The 19,624-nt window shown below is 45.1% G+C and overlaps 1 protein-coding gene across 1 annotated transcript in view; it reads right to left on the bottom strand.

Moving 5' to 3' along the window:
* Positions 1-1,306: 1,306 nt before the first annotated feature.
* The window catches only part of LOC139912923 (ATPase family AAA domain-containing protein 2-like), a 30,265-nt gene continuing 11,947 nt past the window's right edge, over positions 1,307-19,624 (bottom strand). The window contains exons 13-29 of the mRNA XM_078290195.1: positions 18,649-18,737; positions 17,553-17,712; positions 15,899-15,989; positions 14,542-14,856; positions 13,983-14,091; positions 13,060-13,246; positions 12,145-12,330; positions 11,580-11,715; positions 10,753-10,949; positions 9,234-9,393; positions 7,755-7,877; positions 7,348-7,467; positions 6,026-6,154; positions 5,684-5,986; positions 3,866-3,999; positions 2,793-2,921; positions 1,307-1,339 (exon numbers count right to left, since the gene is read on the bottom strand). Of these exons, the coding sequence (XP_078146321.1) occupies positions 1,307-1,339; positions 2,793-2,921; positions 3,866-3,999; positions 5,684-5,986; positions 6,026-6,154; positions 7,348-7,467; positions 7,755-7,877; positions 9,234-9,393; positions 10,753-10,949; positions 11,580-11,715; positions 12,145-12,330; positions 13,060-13,246; positions 13,983-14,091; positions 14,542-14,856; positions 15,899-15,989; positions 17,553-17,712; positions 18,649-18,737 (2,601 nt within the window). The remainder of the gene's footprint in view (positions 1,340-2,792; positions 2,922-3,865; positions 4,000-5,683; positions 5,987-6,025; positions 6,155-7,347; positions 7,468-7,754; positions 7,878-9,233; positions 9,394-10,752; positions 10,950-11,579; positions 11,716-12,144; positions 12,331-13,059; positions 13,247-13,982; positions 14,092-14,541; positions 14,857-15,898; positions 15,990-17,552; positions 17,713-18,648; positions 18,738-19,624) is intronic.

The raw sequence follows: 19,624 nt of genomic DNA, 5'->3' as shown, positions 1-19,624 counted from the left end.
AGTATGACCTCCAGTTGGTGATCATCATGAGGCAAATAGCCACCAATATAAACAAAAACCTCAATTATATTTCCAGAATAGCATCAATTCATGCTCTTTTAAAGGAGCGGTCACACCTGAATTCTCTTCGCTCGTCACGAAATTGGCGAAATCGATTGGCAACCAGAAGCGATTTTTTAAAATTTGTCTTTCGTGCGGTTTTCAACTGAATGGGAAGCGAAGCAAATTTCCATGTAGGTTTGTGCTAATGTGACCGCGCCTTTACACCAGAAAGGCCAATGGATTCGGGCGGTGTAGGAGAAGGCCAAAAAGCCGTCAGTTCATGGGGTAAAAATAATTATAATTACTATTTCTTTGTGTGATTTTGAAAATCAAACAACCCTGGTTTGTACAGAAATTGGATCTAAAGCGATGGAGGGACATTTGTAAAGCTGAGATAGCCTAGGTCAATTCTAATTAAGAGCAGCAGCCAGCTGACGGTGCTTGGCCTCCACCCTAATCTTCATATAACTAATGCTGCCTTCCAGTCAGGCCGGAAAGTCGGAAATTCCAACTTCCTACCAGCAAAAATGTAACGGATCGATCCTTCAAGTCCAAGGAGTCTAAGGCAAAATTTGTCAACGTCACGTCAACATGGAAACGTCAGTATCACTTTTAACATGTTTATAATCCTCAAAATACACGCAAGTTCAATTTTCGTGATCACATGACCATTAAAACACCCGTGTGGTAAATAGTTAAACGTAGAAGTTGCACTTTTTATGCTAACATTGTATGCTAACTAGCTAGCTAACATAGCCAAATGTGTTTGACACAGCTGCTGCACGCGGAACAACGTAGCATACATTAAGTTTACTTTTTAAAGTAAAATAAAAGTAGAATAAAAGTATACTTGCTCATTTTTCTTAGTTCAAAATAAAGTGTAGGCTACTAAAAGTGCACTTTTTTTATTTTCTAAAGAAAATGTCTTGACTAAACATAAGGAGATGCCTGAAGAATCTGCTGCAGTTCAGTTGGCTTCTGTACAGAAAACACAGACATGATCTATAATTAAGTTTCAAAAACACTTTTATTCAAGTTTAGTTGATAAACTGCATACATGAATACTGCATAGTCACATTATAGTACACTGATATAATGTTTTAAATAAATATTACTGTTTTATAAATAATACCCACTAGAATAAATACTGAGGTGTTTTCATAAATATCCTGTATCGAAATGTAAAAAACAAAATGACAGGAGAAAACAATCTCGTCCTGAAATGCATTGAGGTTTTATTAAAACAGGCAGAAGGTGCGGGAGACTAGAACAAGTTGTCGATTTCTGTCTTCATTTCCTACAAAAAGGGAAAAAGGAAAATGAAAACTGAACTGAAACCCAGAGCAGCTGAACACACAGTGAAAAACTTATTGTTCTACTCTTATATACATTGTCTATTTTTATGATCTCTCTTTTCTGGTTGTTCTATTCCATTGCATTTTTTTGTCTGTGTTGTAAAGCACTTTGAGCTGCATTTGCTTGCAATGTGCTATACAAATAAAGTCTGATTGATTGGTTGATACTGGGCCGACCCAGTTTCATTTTTGGCGTTTTTCTACTCTGCTAGCCATGTTCGCAGATGACCAACCATTATTTGAAAGTCCTTTTCTATTTTAAAAACCTAGTTGGTTGGTAAAGTTGTGTGTGGCTGGTGAATTTTCGGAGGAAACAGCAAACTGTGGCCCTTAGATGAAACATGAAAGCTGCAATATGCAACTTCACATTAAAATAACAACAAATAAACAGGATTTATCTATATTATCAGTCTGTGTGTTCATGCCTAAATACTCCGTTAGCCTGACATTGGTTTTTCAATGATGTTCAGGACGTTTTGGGGCGTGTAACATTTCCTGTGGGCGTGTCTTGTGGGCGGGGCCAGTGGTGAGCCAGTTGTGTCTGGCTGCACTTGTTCTTCACGCCGGGGCGCACGGGCCTGACGTAGGCGGGTGGCATAGGCGGAGTTAGCCGGTAAAATCAAGTGCAAAAAGCACCCGGCGGCGGTGCGTCATGTGCTCCATCCTTATTTCAGCAGCTAGCTGCACAGTTGGCATAAGGATAGGAACGCATTAAAAGCTAAATCACAACTTGCAGGAGAAAACATGAATCCTCAGTCTGCTTGTGTTTTGTCTGGTTCTCTTTCTAACTCCGTTCAGTATCTCAGCCAATAGGAGAGCGCTGGTGACGTCAGCGCCGGTCTCAGCCGTCGCCCGTTTAAATAACAAGTGCCGACTCCGCCTACCCGGGCCAGTTTCAGCGTACGCCGGGTGGAATTACAAGTGGACCCTTCGTCAAGGTGAGGCGAGCGGCCGCAGAGCAGGAAGTCACAACAACAACAACAATGGAGGAAAGCAGGAAGAAAAGAAAGAAGAGCGAAGCTGAACGTTCAGAAACACGGTGAACATCGGCGTCAGATCGGCTGTGGAGGCTTTACGCTGCCGGTGACCTGATGACATCATCAAGATGACTGACAGGTGTTGGGGCGGGGAGTTGACCGATGGAGGGGGAGGAGGGCGGGGCTAACGATACACTTCCTGCCTCATGGTGAAAAGTTGCATATTGTAGCTTTAAGTCTCCTGGCCTGATGCAGACGCTTTACATTCACATTAAAGGCATTTCGCTGATGCTTTTACCCAGAACAACTTGCTGTTCCAGTGATCAAAACTGTTCCCTTTTGGCTGTGGGACAGTCTCTTTACTCACTGGGACACCCTGTCGAGTTACACAGTAGTAGTACTCTGTTGTTAAAGTTACCTGGATGAGCTGGGTCTTGTCGTGGCTGCAGCGCTGCCTGTAGATGCTCTGAGCCAGACGAGCGTAAAGCTTCTCCAGCTGGTTCACCTCCAAACCCTCCGACCGAGACACAACGCTCCTGAGCAGCTCCTGGAGAATAATAATGATACTACTAACAACTGATAATACCAGTAGTACTACAATGAATACTACTACCACCACTCCAACAATACTATTACAACTACAACCAGGGTTCCTACACATTTTCAATAAAAAAATTCCATACTTTTTCCAGACCTTGATTTGTTTTGAAGATTTTGTCTGGTGTTCAATATGATTTACGCAGATAGACATCTTGCCCCTGCTAACTAGGTCATATCACTGTATAGATGAAGATTGTTCTTCACAGCGACAAATATCAGAATATGTGAGATGATTGGCAGGGTTCCTACACGGTTTCCATTTTAAAATTCCATATTTTTCCCAGACCCTATGTTCTTGACTGGATTTGTTTTTGGTCGGTATTTGATATAATGCACGCTGACAGCGGCTGGGTAATAAGAGCATCCCTCTATCTGAACATTATTCTTCACATCAACAAAAACTGTGGACTCAAAGTGGGTCTACAACAACATAAAAGCTATAGTTATGTGTGTATCGGACCTGAACCACAACATTTTCCATACTTTTCCAGACATTTTTTCAAATTCCCAAACTATTCAAGTCCTGGAAATGATCAAATTCATTTTTAATACTTTTCCAGACTTTCCAGACCTGCGTAGGAACCCTGTACAACTGCTGCTACTACACTACTGCTACTACTACTACTATTCAGAATAAAAATTACAGTGAAAATGCATATTATGTACATATATGAAAATTTGAGTGTGCACGGAAAAAAAGTTATTTGGCTCCGCCCACTGAGGTTAAACTCAACCAATGAGATTATTTCTGCCTCCAGGAAATGTTTGTAGAACTAAAACTGTAAAACTAAAAGATGAGACAAGACCTTCCAGCCACAGGTGCACACACACACACACACACACACACACACACACACACACACACACACACACCCATGCAGGTCCACTCACCCTGAGTTTGTTGTGGTCGACTACCAGAGGCGGGGTTTTCTCACTGAGGATCTCCATGGCTTTGTCCATATTGACCTGCTGCCTCTGCTCCAACTCGGCCTTGGTGGCTCTCGTCTCACGCATCCTGTGTCTCTCTGAGGAGGAGGAGGAGGATGAGGAGGAGGAGGAGGAGAAGGAGGAGGAGGAGGAGGAGGAGGAGGAGGAAGAGAGCAGGAGGTGGAAGCGGAGGAGGGGGCAGAGAAGAGATTAAGAGAGAAGATCCTCTATGTATTACCTTTAAGTACAGCATACTTGCAAACCTTTTCCAGCCTTGTATGTGGATTGTGGCAAAAATGATGAGCTAACCGTTATGTGTACCATTCTGTACAAATTCCATTTAGTACAGAATGGTACACATGGTGTAACATGACTTAAAGCTGCACTAGGCAACTTCGCACAGTGGCAGCGAGAGATAATGGTTTGAATATTTGTAACGCACTTCTCGGGGCTATAAGATGGCTAACAGCAGGCCTCAGGTTAGTTAGTTAGTTCACATCACTGTCTGTGCAAATGTGCAGTTGGGAAAAAAACAATGGCATCTTAAGGACTTTGCATTCCTAGTCACACTTACACTCATTGTGCCAAAAGTAATATTTTTAAACAACTCTGAGGATCATGTTTGGAGTTTTAAAATCCTTCCTTAGCCTCTCTCTCCTCCTCCACCTCCTCTTCATCTCCAGCTGCCCTTCATGACTGGATTTAACAGGTGAAATCGATAAGGGATCACAGCTTTCACCTGAAATCAGCTGGTCAGTCTAGTTCAAGTACAATATATTATGTATCAACCCTTCTGCATGCGTCCAACCATTCACCATCATGGTGTTGTGAATGAACATATGAAGAGTTTTGTTGCAAAATAATAAAAAAAAAAAAGTGACACCTATTCTCATTATATAATTAATAGCACAAAATTGCAACAAGTGATGGTACTTTTCAAATGACCATGGGTACATTGAGTCTCTGTTGACAAAATGACAACACCATTACAGGCCAAATTAAGGATATCAAATAATGAATTTGATGTAATAATTTGTTTCCAAAATGTGTATCTATAACGTTCTGGAAATAAACTCTTCCTATGTAGACTAAACCAAAAACAACTCACTCTCCGACTCTCCGACTGAAGCATCTGAGCCGTGAAGCTGTGCGTTCCTTTGAGGATACGAATTTGATAAGATATCAGAGTCACTTCTGTCCAGACGCCCGGAGCCGGGCCGTCTCCAGCTCCGGGAGCTCAGGCGCGGCGCGGTGCGGCGCGGTGCGGCGCGGCGTGGCGGCAGCTTGTGTCGGCTTGGCTCGCAGCCCGGCGCTCTGCGAAGCCTTGTAGTGTCGAAGCTTTGGCTTGTTGCAGCTTGTTGGGCAGCAGCAGCAGCAGCAGCAGAGACATTAATCTCACTATCTGTTTCACGTACTCTTCACCCGCGGAGCTGAGAAGCTGCAGCAGTGTGGCTCAGCTGTGGTCCGGGGAAGATCAATGCATAGAGCAAGGCACCAACACTGCCGGGGTTAGGGGTTTGATTCCCTTAGAGCAATGGGTAGAGCAAGGCACCAACGCTTGGGTTAGGGGTTTGATTCTCTTAGTAGATCAATGGGTAGAGCAAGGCATCAACGCTTGGGTTAGGGGTTTGATTCCCTTAGTAGAGCAATGGGTAGAGCAAAGCACCAACACTAGGATTAGGAGTTTGATTCCCAGCGGAAATCACACGTATGCACTCATGGTATTGCATAGGGCACTTTGGATTAGAAGCGTTATTACTGAGTCACCTCTTGCATACAGACCTAGTTTGCTCGACCGAACCCCGTTCCCCATCCTCTTAGGGGCCGGGGTAGTCTTTGAGGTCCGCGCTCGATGCCTCAGATCCGGTTCTGTGGGTATACCGTTAGTCGGACGAGGGCCGGACGGCCCGGGCCGATGGAACCCGTTGACTTGGACCCCGTTTTGGGTCCCTGTGACACCGTGGAGGTCCGGGTCTCGCTGCCGCCCGTTCATCGCGGCCGTTCGGCTGGGCGGCTCCCCATCGCTGACGCTCTCTGACGTGGAGGAGGAGCTTTGATCGGCGGAGTCGCCAACGCAGCCGTTCGCTACCGTCGTTTCTAGAACTCCGGTTTGCGCAGACTTGCTGACAGAGGAAGAGGAGGAAGAGGAGGAAGAGGAGGCGGGGTTGGGCGGTCTCTTTTTCTTGCTCTTCTTAATGATGCCGGTGCTCCACTTGGATTTTCTAGGCGGTTTGTAACGCTTTTTCTTACGCGCTGGAGAGAGACAGAGAAGAAAAAACAGCGAGGAGAAGAGAGAGAAGAAGAAGAAGAGGAAAGGTCAGTTGACAGAACAGAAGCAGAAGGCCGCAGGCTGTTCACTGCAGTCCAGCCTCCTCTTCCCTCCACTTGATTTCCTCCTCCTCTCCTTTTTAACTATTCCACTTCATCTTGCTTTACTTTTGTCTGTCCGCTCCACTGAAAACCTCTCCGCTTCATCCTCTCTTACTCTTCCTCCAATTTACCCTTCCTCTTCTTCTTCCTGTCAACACTGCTGCTAAAACTGCCTCTTCTTCTCCTGATCTGGTCTTTGGTGTTGATGCGTTGACGGCTGAGTAAAGCTGCCTCGCTCTGGAGTTCGCCTGTCCACCATACCTAACTCTGGGTGAACTTTGCCATCACTTTCATTTGTTTTTCTTGCTGTAAATTGACTTAATGATGAAATGACAGCTTAAGGGCATCGAGCCTCAATCATGGATCATTTGTGAGGAAAATAGATTTGTTCTCACCTCCCTGTTAAGAATATTTTCCTAAAAATTCAGGATCCTCAATGTTTTCTGGCACAAATAAAATGTTCAAAATCTTTTTTACATTTTCAGGAAACTGTGGCTCTGCATTAGATACAAGCTACATGTGGTGAATGTGTTGCGTGGCTACGTTTAGTAAAAAGGCAAGTTTTCAACTAAGTTTTGCTACAAAATGAGATAGACACCATTTGAAAAAAGTGAGCCCTACTCTTCCAAAATGATTGCTGATGTGAAAGTAAAACTCATTTTGGACAAAAGCATTTAAGTTATTAGTTATTTTAAAAACGTTGCCTACCAAATATTTATATCATTGAGGGTTTTTCATCTAAAAGCATTTTGTCATAAAACGATATTAGAAAACAAAAAGAGGGGCAATAAGGAAGATTTTAAGCATCTCATAACACAAACTGACCATAATATATATCTGTGGGGGTTGATAGGGTTATTGATCAATAGTAATGTCTCAATAATTACCAGGCACTGAGGCTGTGCCAGAGACTTGTGTAGGAGGAGTTAAGTTCTATCAAAGTTGTTGCAATTCTCACTACTCGCCAATAGAGATCAATAAAGGCAACAGATTACTTAATGCCTCTTTAAAGAAAACAGATCAGTTTGTGCCTGAGGCCCCGTGTCTCTGTCTGCAGCGGTACGGGACGGACTCACGTCCCGGAGGAGGGGTTTCTCTGGTGACGGGCGAGCTGCTGTTCATCCTCTCCCCGTCAGCCTCCTCCGTTTCGGGCTGGGTCCGGTAGTGAGAGGGTGCGAACCTGGAGGAGGTGCAACCTGCTGATAAAAGAAAAATCTTAGTCTGTGGTTCGGAGGTTTGATAGCTGTTTGAGGTCTAAACACTTAACATTTACATTTTAGACATTTAGCTGATGCTCTTAGGCGGCGGCCACACTCAGTTTCTTATTGAATTTATACTGTAGAGTCTGCACAACGGTTAAAAAACTTCACCATCAGTTCTTGTGAGGTAAGGTTTGGATCTTGCCACCCCAGTGTGTTTACATGGTGAGAGACAGTAGTCAGGACAGCAGGAGATAATGAGAACCGCTGTTAAGAAGCGTCACCTCTGTTGAAGCGCGACTCTTTGATCTCCTCGCAGATCTTCTCAAAGTCTTCGTCCAGCTCGTTTCTGATGATGGCGTGCAGGGTGTCCTTCAGCGCACACGCACGGTGGCGGATCTGACGGTCTGGGTACACACACACACACACACACACACACACACACACACATAAATACACATAAATACTGAATGCATTTAGGGTCACCTGCTCTTTCTGTGAACTAGACTGAGCAGGTGAATCCGAGTAAAAGCTTTGATCCTGTATTGATTTGACACAAATGTTTTCCTCCCATACCCATAGCAGGATCAAACTGATGTAAGTTAAATACAAATATGGTCTTTTAAAGAGGAAAACATATTATAATGTCTTTCTAAAAGTATAATTGATTTTCGTTTATAGCTCAATGACATGATGTGCATTTTTTGTGTCCAAATCCATTAATTTTCCACCTATTTTTGGTGTTTTGAAGTCCAAAAATGTCAGGTGGTGGTGGTAATTTTCTCAATATGCATTATAGACAATACAATGATGAATGTTTTTAGGTTTTCAGTAATGGTAAATACAGTGAAAGTGCATTATTTAAAATCTTTAAATAAATATTTGTCATCGACCCTTTTATTGCCTCATGATGATCACCGACTGGAGGTTACAGTTCCCTTCCTTTTTATTTATTTTGCTATATTAAAGATTTGGACCTGCTGCTCTTTCCATGTACCAGACTGAGCAGGTGAATCCAGGTGAAAGCTCTGATCCTGTATTGATTTCATCAAATTAAATCCACTTCCCTCATGAAAGAGAGGCACAGATGAAGGAGAGGAGAAGCTTGAAGAAGGATTTGTAAGGATTTTTAGGATTTATTTCCAGCAAGCAAAACATGAAACAAAAACCTGGTGGCTTTCCAACAAGCCAGACACCTACTGTGTAAATGTCACAACTTGTATTATCTTTTATATACACTGAGTTGATATAAACTCAAAATCAGAACCACCTCACTAATACAAGTTTTGCAGAATTTAAGCTTAAAACTCCTTCTTTCGCCTGTCTTCTGTCTTTCATGACTAAAAGTGGATTTAACAGCTGAAATCAATACAGGATCAGAGTTTTCACCTGGATTCACCTAATCAGTTTCATGGAAAGAGCAGGTTGTCTAACCAGTGATGGAGCGATAAATAAAAACTACAGTAAACTATTACCTCATAACAAACATAAGGCAAACATCAATCATCAACTAACATCAATTATAAAAAATATATATATTGAAACTCGTTGGCTCTAAGTCGTGACAATAAAGCCTTTTTAAATTTCAAGCTTTCAAGGCAAGTGCCTCAGGTTTTATTTTCCTCACTGGAGGTTTTCAATCTCACAGCTCGTATCTCAGTTTTCTAGAGACCTGGTTCCTGTTCCCAGTGAGCAGCTATAAACCTGAAGGACTTCACTACTTTTTCTTCGTCTCCTGCCGTCACACTGTGCCGGTCTCTCACCCCCGGGCGTGGCGTCGGGGTTGTAGTCCAGGGCGTTTCTCCAGATGAGGTCGGCGTCGGACAGGAACTGGCTGACGGTGACGTACCGGTGCCGGTCGATGTTGGACAGCAGCGTGGACAGATCCATCGGCCTCTCGACCACCGCCAGGTAGTCCAGGACCTGGAGGGGGGGCGGGGGGTGTGGGGGGGAGGGGGAGAGAGAAGGAAGGGGGGAGGGAAGGAGGTGGGAACAGAGAAGGAGGAGAAACAGAAGGAAGGAAGGAAGGAAGGAAGGAGGAAGGGATGGAGGGAGGTGGGAACAGAGAAGGAGGAGAAACAGAAGGAAGGAAGGAAGGAAGGAAGGAAGGAAGGGATGGAGGGAGGTGGGAACAGAGAAGGAGGAGAAACAGAAGGAAGGAAAGAAGGAAGGAGGAAGGGATGGAGGGAGGTAGAAACAGAGGAGGAGAAACAGAAGGAAGGAGGGAAGGAAGGAGGAAGGGATGGAGAGAGGTGGGAACAGAGAAGGAGAAACAGAAGGAAGGAAAGAAGGAAGGAAGAAGGGATGGAGGGAGGTGGGAACAGAGAAGGAGGAGAAACAGAAGGAAGGAAGGGAGGAAAGAAGGAAGGAGGAAGGGATGGAGGGAGGTGGGAACAGAAGGAGGAGAAACAGAAGGAAGGAAGGGAGGAAAGAAGGAAGGAGGAAGGGATGGAGGGAGGTGGGAACAGAAGGAGGAGAAACAGAAGGAAGGAAGGGAGGAAAGAAGGAAGGAGGAAGGGATGGAGGGAGGTGGGAACAGAAAAGGAGGAGAAACAGAACGAAGGAAGGAAGGAGGGAAGGAAGGAGGAAGGGATGGAAATAGGTAGGAACAGAGAAGGAGGAGAAACAGAAGGAAGGAAGGAAGGAAGGAGGGAAGGAGGGAAGGAAGGAGGAAGGGATGGAGGGAGGTGGGAACAGAGAATGAGAAACAGAAGGAAGGAAGGGAGGAAAGAAGGAAGGAGGAAGGGATGGAGATAGGTAGGAACAGAGAAGGAGGAGAAACAGAAGGAAGGAAGGAAGGAGGGAAGGAGGGAAGGAAGGAGGAAGGGATGTAGGGAGGTGGGAACAGAGAATGAGAAACAGAAGGAAGGAAGGAAGGAAGGAGGCAGGAGACAGTTTCCAGTTTCCAGTTTCCATTTCCAGTTTCCGCTCACCACTTGATACTGATCTTAAAACTAACACTTTTTCTAATTTTCCAGGTTGTTTTGATGGGTTTCTTTGCTGAATGAATTTCTTTATGCAGTAGAGTCAATTATTTCCCGTTTAACATTTGCACATGTGTCTGCTTTTCTAAACAGAGTCAGAATCAGACAGAATGAGAACTTTCTTCTTTGAGTTTTTTCCCCGATTCCCTCAGGGCAAAAAGAAGAAAACTTGAGCTCTCACTTTAGGAATCCAATACTTTGAAGCGTTTTGACACTCTGACTCTCTTTACACGTGGACACGCGCACACACTCACACACACACACAGAAACACACACACACATACACACTCGCGCTCACCTCCTCTGTGTCGACGGGCTTGGCGAAGGCCTTGAAGCGGCGGTCCATGGAGAGACGCTCGGTGACATTGCGCAGGAAGAGGCGGAGCTCCCGCAGCGTGTCTTCCTCCTGCTCCTCCAGACGCCGCCGCTCCCGCTCCGACAGCCGGCGGGGCGGAGGGGGAGGGGCCAGGGGGAGGACCTCCATGGCCTGGGTCACTGAGGGAAAGGGGGGTGGGGGTGGGAGAAGGGATGAGGGAAAGAGGAAGAGGTAGGGGAGGAAAATGGAGGAGGAGAAAGGAATAGGAGAGGGAAGGGAGGTAAAGAAGCAGGAGGAGGAGGATGAGAGAGGAGGAAGATGGGGAGGAAGGAGGAGAGAGGAAGAAGTAGGGGAGGAAAACAGAGGAGGAAGATGTGAAAGGAAAAGACAGAAATATTGTTTGCAGTAGAAGGTTCAGCTGCAGGTTTTGTACCATCTAACCATCAAAATGATGCTCTTTGTGTCAGAAATCAACATCAAACTTCCTGAAATCACTGCGCTAGACCTTTAATCTCACTGTCCCGACTCTGAACCCTCTGTCTGGACGGTTCAGAGACTCTGAACCCTCTGTCTGGACGGTACAGAGACTCTGAACCCTCTGTCTGGACGGTACAGAGACTCTGAACCCTCTGTCTGGACGGTTCAGAGACTCTGAACCCTCTGTCTGGACGGTTCAGAGACTCTAAACCCTCTGTCTGGACGGTACAGAGACTCTGAACCCTCTGTCTGGACGGTTCAGAGACTCTGAACCCTCTGTCTGGACGGTTCAGAGACTCTAAACTCTCTGTCTGGACAGTACAGAGACGTACCTGCTTCCTTCTTGCAGGCCGGAGCCTCGGCCGCCTGGCGGAGGACGAGTTCCTCGAAGAACCGGGTTCTCTCCTGCTGGGTGGGAATGCAGACCGGGTGGACCTCCCCGTACTGCACCCTGAACAGAGACTGGACCTGGAGAGAGACAGAGAGAGAGAGAGGGAGAAGTCAGAGCACTTCCATTAGCAATTCTTTTTCTCCTTTCTGGTTTGTTAATGCTGTTTTTTAAGCTCAGAAAAGTTGCAAAAGCATGAGCAGTTCAGATTCCACTCCAGTTGGTCTTGCTGTGGAGAAAAACAGCTGAAAACCACCATCTGATGCAATAAATGTGTGAAAAAAGTTTTAAACACATTCTGCAATATTCCTGAACCATTTGAAATTCCCTGATATCCCCCGACTTCCCCAGAGAATTTATCAAACTCCCCGACTTCTTGAATACACTTCTCACAATTCCATGGTATTCCAGGAATCCCAGGACCGATGGGAACCCGGAATAACAGACATTGGATTCTTTGCGAGACATCAACAACATGCAACAGGAAGGCGGTGACTATGTCCGTCTACCTCTGCGTCCAGCTGGTGGTGGGGGACGTTGGAGGTGGCGAGGAGCAGGACGGGGGAGAAGGGGGGGACGTCCTCCAGCAGGCTGAGGAAGGTGGTCCGGAGCGTCCGGCCCGCCGTCTCCCACCACTGCTGGATGTGAGGGAGGTAGAGGATGCTGGGAGACGTGCGCCTGGCCTCGCAGAACACCTGACAGGGGAGACGGGGAGCGAGGGTGTTTCACATTTACACTGTAGGCTTTTAAAGGGCACACACACCGCCCGGATTCTTTTGGAGAAAAAGAGTGATCAGTCATGCAGGAAATCAAAAATGTTCTGCAGTTGCCTTTCATCACCACTAGATGTCGCTGACTGACAGCTGAGGCTTCAGTCTCTCCCAGTCTGGTTTCCTGGACTGCATCAAAAGTCTGATTTAGGGCTCCAACTAACGATTATTTTCATTATCGATTAATCTATCGATTATTTTTCCAATTAATCAATTAATCAGGAGGGAATATTATTTGAAAATTTCAGTTTTGTTCGACATCACACGAACATGAACATTAATTTGATTATTTATGTGATTTTGATGTGATAATGTGTGTGATTTTAATGTGATTTTGTATACATGAGCCATATTGTGATATATATTGATATCGAAAAAAATCCTTATGATTATCATGATATTGATTTCAACCGTATCGCCCAGCACTAACGTTATCCCCTTTGTGACTTCAGGTGAGGCTCTCGCTCTCTCTGTTACAGCTTTGCGTTTGAGCAGGAAAAAAAAAAGCGTCCTATCTGATTACAGCCTGAGGTTTCATAAAATTAGCTGGGTGACAATCAATGTTAGGTCAGTGTTAGGCTACATCAGTGGGTGAACACGGACTTGTGAACGGATGGCTCCGCCCCCCCGCTGCAGCACTTCCTGTGGTGTTACCTGGGCGCAGGCTTCCTCCGGCGAGGTGCTGCTGACGCCGAACAGCACAGCCGAGTCCAGGCTGTGGACGCTGAAGCTCTCCAGGGCGTGCAGCACCGCGGGGGCTAAGTGGGAGCTCTGCCCCGCGCCGGGACGTCCCGCCAGGAGCATCCTGGGACGGTGGGAGGTAAGGTGGTTCACCGCACTCCTGGGGGCGGGGGCAGGGGAGGGGGTTTAAGGAGAGAGGTGAGAAGAGAAAGAAAACAGAAGGTCGAGTGAGGGAGAAAGAGAGAAGGCAGCGACACAATAGAGAGGAGAGAAGGAAAGAAAGAATGAGGCAGAATGAGAGAATGGAGCTGAAATTATTAAGATAAAGTTACAAAAAACTACAAAAGACCAAAAGAAGAAGATTTTGGGAGCGCTACTTGGTACCAGAAATGTCCATGGCAGAAAGCAGTCAACAGGTTGTTTATGGTATTACAAGAATGTATTAAAAAAACCAAAGATGGTTCGAGGCACCATGTTGTGATAATAACAGTTTGAAAAGTTAAAACTGACTGACACCTTTCAGCCTGAATGAGCCTTCGTCAGGATGTGATCAAGGCAGGAAATGAGCATTTTTATACTAAACTGATAAGACAAGAAAGAGATTCAGCAAGACAAGGCAAGATGAAACTGCAGCGCTCTAGTGCAGAGGTGATGTGTCTAATAGTAAAAACAAAACAAAGCTTGCTGTTGAGGCGCGACCCTTTCAAATTCAAAAATCAGCTACAACGGCTTTCAGCAGACTCTCTAACACTGCCAGGGTTTGGGGGCGACATTCCCACCGGGTCCCCCCGTGTTAACAGTGCGTTTACTCGTGTCACTGTAAGGAGCTTTGGATGAAAAGTGCCCATCAAACGGCTTCTGTAGAGTTTAGACACATGAGCGCAGATCAGACTTACTGGGCGAAGTGCAGGAAGGAGCCGTTCTTGGAGGCGGAGGAGGGAGCGGAGATACTGGAGTCGTCTCCGCCGTACATCAGGTCGTCGTCAAGGATACGAGAGGTCAGATCTGACAGGTGACACCAGGAAACATCAAACGTCTAACAGTCAGAGAGTCAGAAACGCTAATGAAGATACACAGTTTCACTAAAGACGTCCCAATATTAAAATTAAAGTAATAATCTGAGACACAAATGTTAAGATTTGCTGCTTTCCTCCGTTTCATATCATTATAAAAGCTAAAAAATACTTTGGAGGTTTTTTGGCTGCTGGTCAGACTAAAGAAGACAATTTAACAATCACTTTGGACTCTCGTAACTTGTGATGGGCATTTGTTATTATTTCTGACATTTTATAGACTAAATGATTAATTGAAAAGATAATTAATAGATGAATCGATAATGAAGATAATCGTCAGCTGCAGCCCTAACGGAAAGTCATGTAAAAGATAGGGAGAAGTCATGGGGCCGCGGTGTGAACCCTGTGGGACGCTGGAAACAAGCAGACCCCTCTCACCCACCTTCCTCCCTCTTCCTCTTCAGCCCCCGCTCTGCGTGGGGGAACAGCCTCTGCAGGGCGTCCAGGACGGCGCGCAGGGCGGCGCCCAGCAGGGGGCGCACCACGGGCGACAGGGCCTTGGCGGGCGAGGCGGCGGCGCGGCGCGAGGCCGGCACCGTCTTCCTCATGGCCGCCACGAAGTCGCGGCTGCCGACGGCGATGGAGGAGACGTCCAGCAGGAGCTTCTGGGACGTGGCGTAGATCTGCGGGTAGCGGCGGCGCAGGGCGCACAACGCCGCCTCGGTGCACACCGCTCTGATGTCAGCGCCGCAGTAACCTGGGAGACAACGACAGACAGTTGGGTTCAGGAAAGCAGTAAAGAAAGGAGGAAAGAAAACTATGTATGGATTTGTAGGATATATATGAATTATACACATGAATTTCCTTATTACTAAAACTTTTTTGTTGTCTCTGCGATACTGAAAACTCACAATAAAAATGATTCAGCAGAGAAAATAAAAAATGGTTGGAAATGGAAATGGTTAAATTTGCTGAAGAAAATTTGTGTGCTTGCTTCAGTTTGAAAATTTTGAAATTTTAGAAATTAGAAAAAAAGTTATTCATTAGAAAAAGTTAAAATATATTTAGAGTTTGATTACTTGGAGCTAAAGCAATTAATTTCTTAGCCAGAAATCCTTTAGTTATAAATACATTGAAGAAGAGGTAATAATAATAATATATGACTTGGTCAGCGCTGCCGGAGAGATTCAGATCGTCAACTAAAGAAACAAATGTTCACAGCGCCTGTCTCAGGCTTTACACTGATAACATGAAGTGTTTACTGTGGATTTCAGCATTTGCATTTTGCACCATTGTATTTGGAGCAATGTTTTCCAAAACAAAATCAATAAAGGATGGAAAAAAGGTTGAAAACAAAAGTAATAACAGAGACACTCATTCTTACAAAGCAATTGCTGTTCGGTGGACTGTCATTTGAGTCACTGAGTCATTTTTAGGAAAGGATTAGGGGGGTTTTTAGTTTTGTTTTTTTTTAAGCGTTAAGTCATGAATGTCAGATTTAAATAGGTTTGTCCCTTCAGCCTGCTGCTTTGATATTGGATTACCTATTGGAGCGCTGATCTAGAAAATTTGACTCTGCTCTGTCTTTTCTATCACTTTGAGTGTGTTTTGCTTTTGTTGTGTGTTGTTCGTCTGCATTTTACATGTTTGTCATGATGCTGCTCTCTTGGCCAGGTCACACGTGCAAATTCAGAATCACAATGAAGGGACTGAAGCCCAAAATCTTGCACTGTTAGTGCCGTGCAACTTAGAATAAAACTCTTCATTCGGACAGATGGATCCCCTGTGCCGCTTCTCACCGACACATCTCTCTGCCAGCTCGTCCAGGAAGGCTTCAGAAGGAGCCGGTTCCCACTGCCTGGTGTGGATCTTCAGGATCTCTCCGCGGGCCTGGAGACACACACACAGGTTCAACCGGCCAGGTGAATAAAGTCAAGACAGAGTTATTTGGAAAGTGTATTTAACCGACAGCTTTACAGGGTCAAGCGCCAAAGTGGACAGAGGACACAAATACATATAAAATGATGATACATGATAAAAGAGGTAATAAAACATGTTATAATAAGATCAGGAGTTAGAAAAATGACATTGTGAACTTCAATGGTGTCAGAGCTTGGAGTCCCAATGAGAAGATGCCTCTCTTTTAAGTATTAAAAAAACAATGTTATCTCAGTATTGACTGAGATCAAATAATCCATCTTGTGTTTACCTCAAAATAAAAGTGTGCTTTCACTATTTTAAAACAAAAATCCAACCAAAACAGAATTCAGAGATTTGTGAGCGTGAACAAGTCTCTAAGTTTAACAAGACTCCAATCTGCTGGATGACATGACACCAATCTCAGTGTTGGGTCACTGGGTTTTGGGAAAGAGTTGTAATGATAATAAGGAAAAAAAAAACCAATAATAATAATATTTTTTTAATATTTGGGATTTTTCAAAACAAAGTTATGGCATCACAGTCAGGAAATCCCTTAAAAAATAAATGAATAAAACAGTACATAAAATAACTACAAACAATTACCTCCTATCCTCCCTCATCTCTCCTCTCTTCCCTCTCCCCCCCAAGAGGAGGGAAGGAAGGAGGAAGGGAGGGAAGAGACAGGAGGAGGAGGAGGAAAGGAGGTAGGAGAGAGGGAGGAGGGACAGAGGGAGGGAGGAAGGGAAGTAAGTAGGGGATGAGGAGGGAGGAAGGGACGAGAGAGGAGGTGAGGGAGGATGAGAAGGAAAGAGAGGGAGAAGCGGAGAGAAGAGTAAGAGATAGGGAGGGAGGATAGGAGAGAGGAGGGAGGAAAGGAGGGAGGGAGGGAAGAGACAGGAGGGAAGGAGGGAGGGAGAAAAGGAAGGAGGGAGGAGGAAAGGGGAGGAAAGGAGGTAGGAGAGAGGGAGGAGGGACAGAGGGAGGGAGGGAGGGAAGTAAGTAGGGGATGAGGAGGGAGGAAGGGACGAGACAGGAGGTGAAGGAGGATGAGAAGGAAAGAGAGGGAGAAGCGGAGAGAAGAGTAAGGGATAGGGAGGGAGGATAGGAGAGAGGAGGGAGGAAAGGAGGGAGGGAGGGAAGAGACAGGAGGGAAGGAGGGTGGGAGGAAAGGAAGTAGGGAGGAGGAAAGGGGAGGAAAGGAGGTAGGAGAGAGGGAGGAGGGACAGAGGGAGGGAGGGAAGTAAGTAGGGGATGAGGAGGGAGGAAGGGACGAGAGAGAAGGTGAAGGAGGATGAGAAGGAAAGAGAGGGAGAAGCGGAGAGAAGAAGGAAGGATAGGAGAGAGGAGGGAGGAAAGGAGGGAGGGAGGAGGAAAGGGGAGGAAAGGGGGTAGGAGAGAGGAGGGAGGAAAGGAGGGAGGGAGAAGGAGAGGGGAGGAAAGGATATGTGAACTAAAATGAAGAATTAGAAATTAAAAACAAAAATAAACTTAAACCAAACGCCCGCTGATACCCCCGGAGCGGCTCGGCCTCACCTCTCTGTCCGGGAGGCCGAACAGGAACTCCCGGTCGAAGCGGCCGGGCCGCCGCAGCGCCGGGTCGATGGAGTCGGGCCGGTTGGTGGCTCCGATCACCACCACCTCCCCCCGCCGGTCCAGCCCGTCCATCAGAGCCAGCAGCGTCGACACGATGGAGCTGCAGGAGGAGGAAAACACTAAACTCCTCTGCCTTCAGGAAGAAACACTTCAGATCCTCTGCTTGTGAAACGCGACCGTCCTGTCATCCTAAACTCTCGATTACCTTGACTAAAATTATCTCGATATTCAATATTATCTTGATTATTATTAAGTTCAATTAAGTTCGTATTACAGTTCAAAAATTGAACTGTAATACGCTTCGATTAATTGAAAACTAACTTTCTTCTTAAAAATCAAAATGATAAAATGCTGGTTTATCTTATAGAAACTGTAAAGATAGTTTTAAACAACTCAAATAAAAATCCAAATAACAGCATCTGAAATGAAATAAAGTCAAATGCTTCTCAAATAAAGTGCGACTGGTTTGCATCCATGTGAACTCAGTCAGCAACATGAATAAAAACATTTATTAGAGCGCTTAAATAATCACATAAATGATGACAGACGAGTCGCGGTTATCGCGGTGGTCATGATAATAAAAATTATTGTTTTTTTTACCACAATATATACTAATACTGTTTATTGTCCCATCCCTACCTGGGACTTCTCTATTAGCACATAGACAGTGCTCTTTTGGGGTCCTGTGACCTGCCAGTGATTCTTCTGTAGATATATTTCACCCTCCATTCTCCTTCCCATCTCCCCCCTCCTCCTCTTCCCTAAAACTTTCTATTTCTTTACCCAACACTGTGTTTTGTGATCCAGGAATTGCGGTCTGGGTGAGAGCGTCAGATAAAAGGCTAAAATGTACATGTAAATATAAAATGTGGAGGGGGGGAGAGAGAGACGAAGCCAGAGAGACTCAGGTTAATATTTGGAACTTTTCTCTTCTCTCCGTCCGACGCAGGAGAACGCTGGGAGAGCTGAGACTCGTGCGACTCGTGAACCCGGTAAAAAAAACGTTTTCCTGGTTACAACCTTGAAGTGTTCTGACCTGTGGATCTGGTCCTGCCGACTGGACCGGACCGGGGCCAGGCCGTCGATCTCGTCGAAGAAGATGATGGAGGGACGCATCTGGTACGCCTGAGGAAGAACACAGACACTCCACTGTAACCGACATGGTCAAACTGTTGTTGATAATTCCCATCATGCATGGCGGGCTTGTGTGTATAGTCTGCTGTCTATATTGTAGACTGATAATGTAAAGTGGTGTTGGTGGTGGACGTTTAGGGGGAGGAAGACTGTGGATTGTGGTGATTACATTTGTCCAGACTCATATATATTATGAGTGTATTTAATTCACTCATTTGTCAATAAATGCTTGAATTAAATACCTGTGATTCTTCTATTGACCACAGACTATATTGGAGTAATGTGCGTGGTATTGCATTAATATTTAGATCATAATTTTATAGAAATAAGAGCTACTTGGTGGATTGTATGACTGCTGAACTGGGTGGTGTCAGAAAAGTCATATTTTAGGGGTTTTGTACCTTTGCCGATAATCAAGACCACCTTAAATTGTCGTGTTTTTGAATGGAGTTTGGCAGGTTCCCTCCATACACAGGGTGCATACAGACAATATTAAATCAAATTCAAGGACTTTCAATGACTTTTTCCAGCACTATTTCTCTGCTCATAAGGACTCCACATTAAAGCAAGAGACATTTCCCTACACCTTGCTGCGTTTTAACAACCATCAATGCTTTAAATCATATGTGGTTTTAAGTCATCTTTCCCAGAATACACTGGTCTTCTTTTCTGTTTTGACTGATTTTCCAGGTATTCCAGTACTTCAATTTTGAAAAGCTAAATTAAAGGACTTTAAGCACTTCTAGGATCTTGTGCACACCCTGCATACAGGAACGTATGGGTCAACTGCTAGATAAGCACTCGCCCCCTTACAGTACATGCACTGAAATTTACATAAATATCTTCTTGAGGGCACAACTAATTAACTAAATTACCAT

Source organism: Centroberyx gerrardi, chromosome 19 (genome assembly GCF_048128805.1).
Source record: "Centroberyx gerrardi isolate f3 chromosome 19, fCenGer3.hap1.cur.20231027, whole genome shotgun sequence".
Taxonomy (NCBI): domain Eukaryota; kingdom Metazoa; phylum Chordata; class Actinopteri; order Beryciformes; family Berycidae; genus Centroberyx; species Centroberyx gerrardi.
This window is presented reverse-complemented; position numbering and strand designations above follow the sequence as displayed.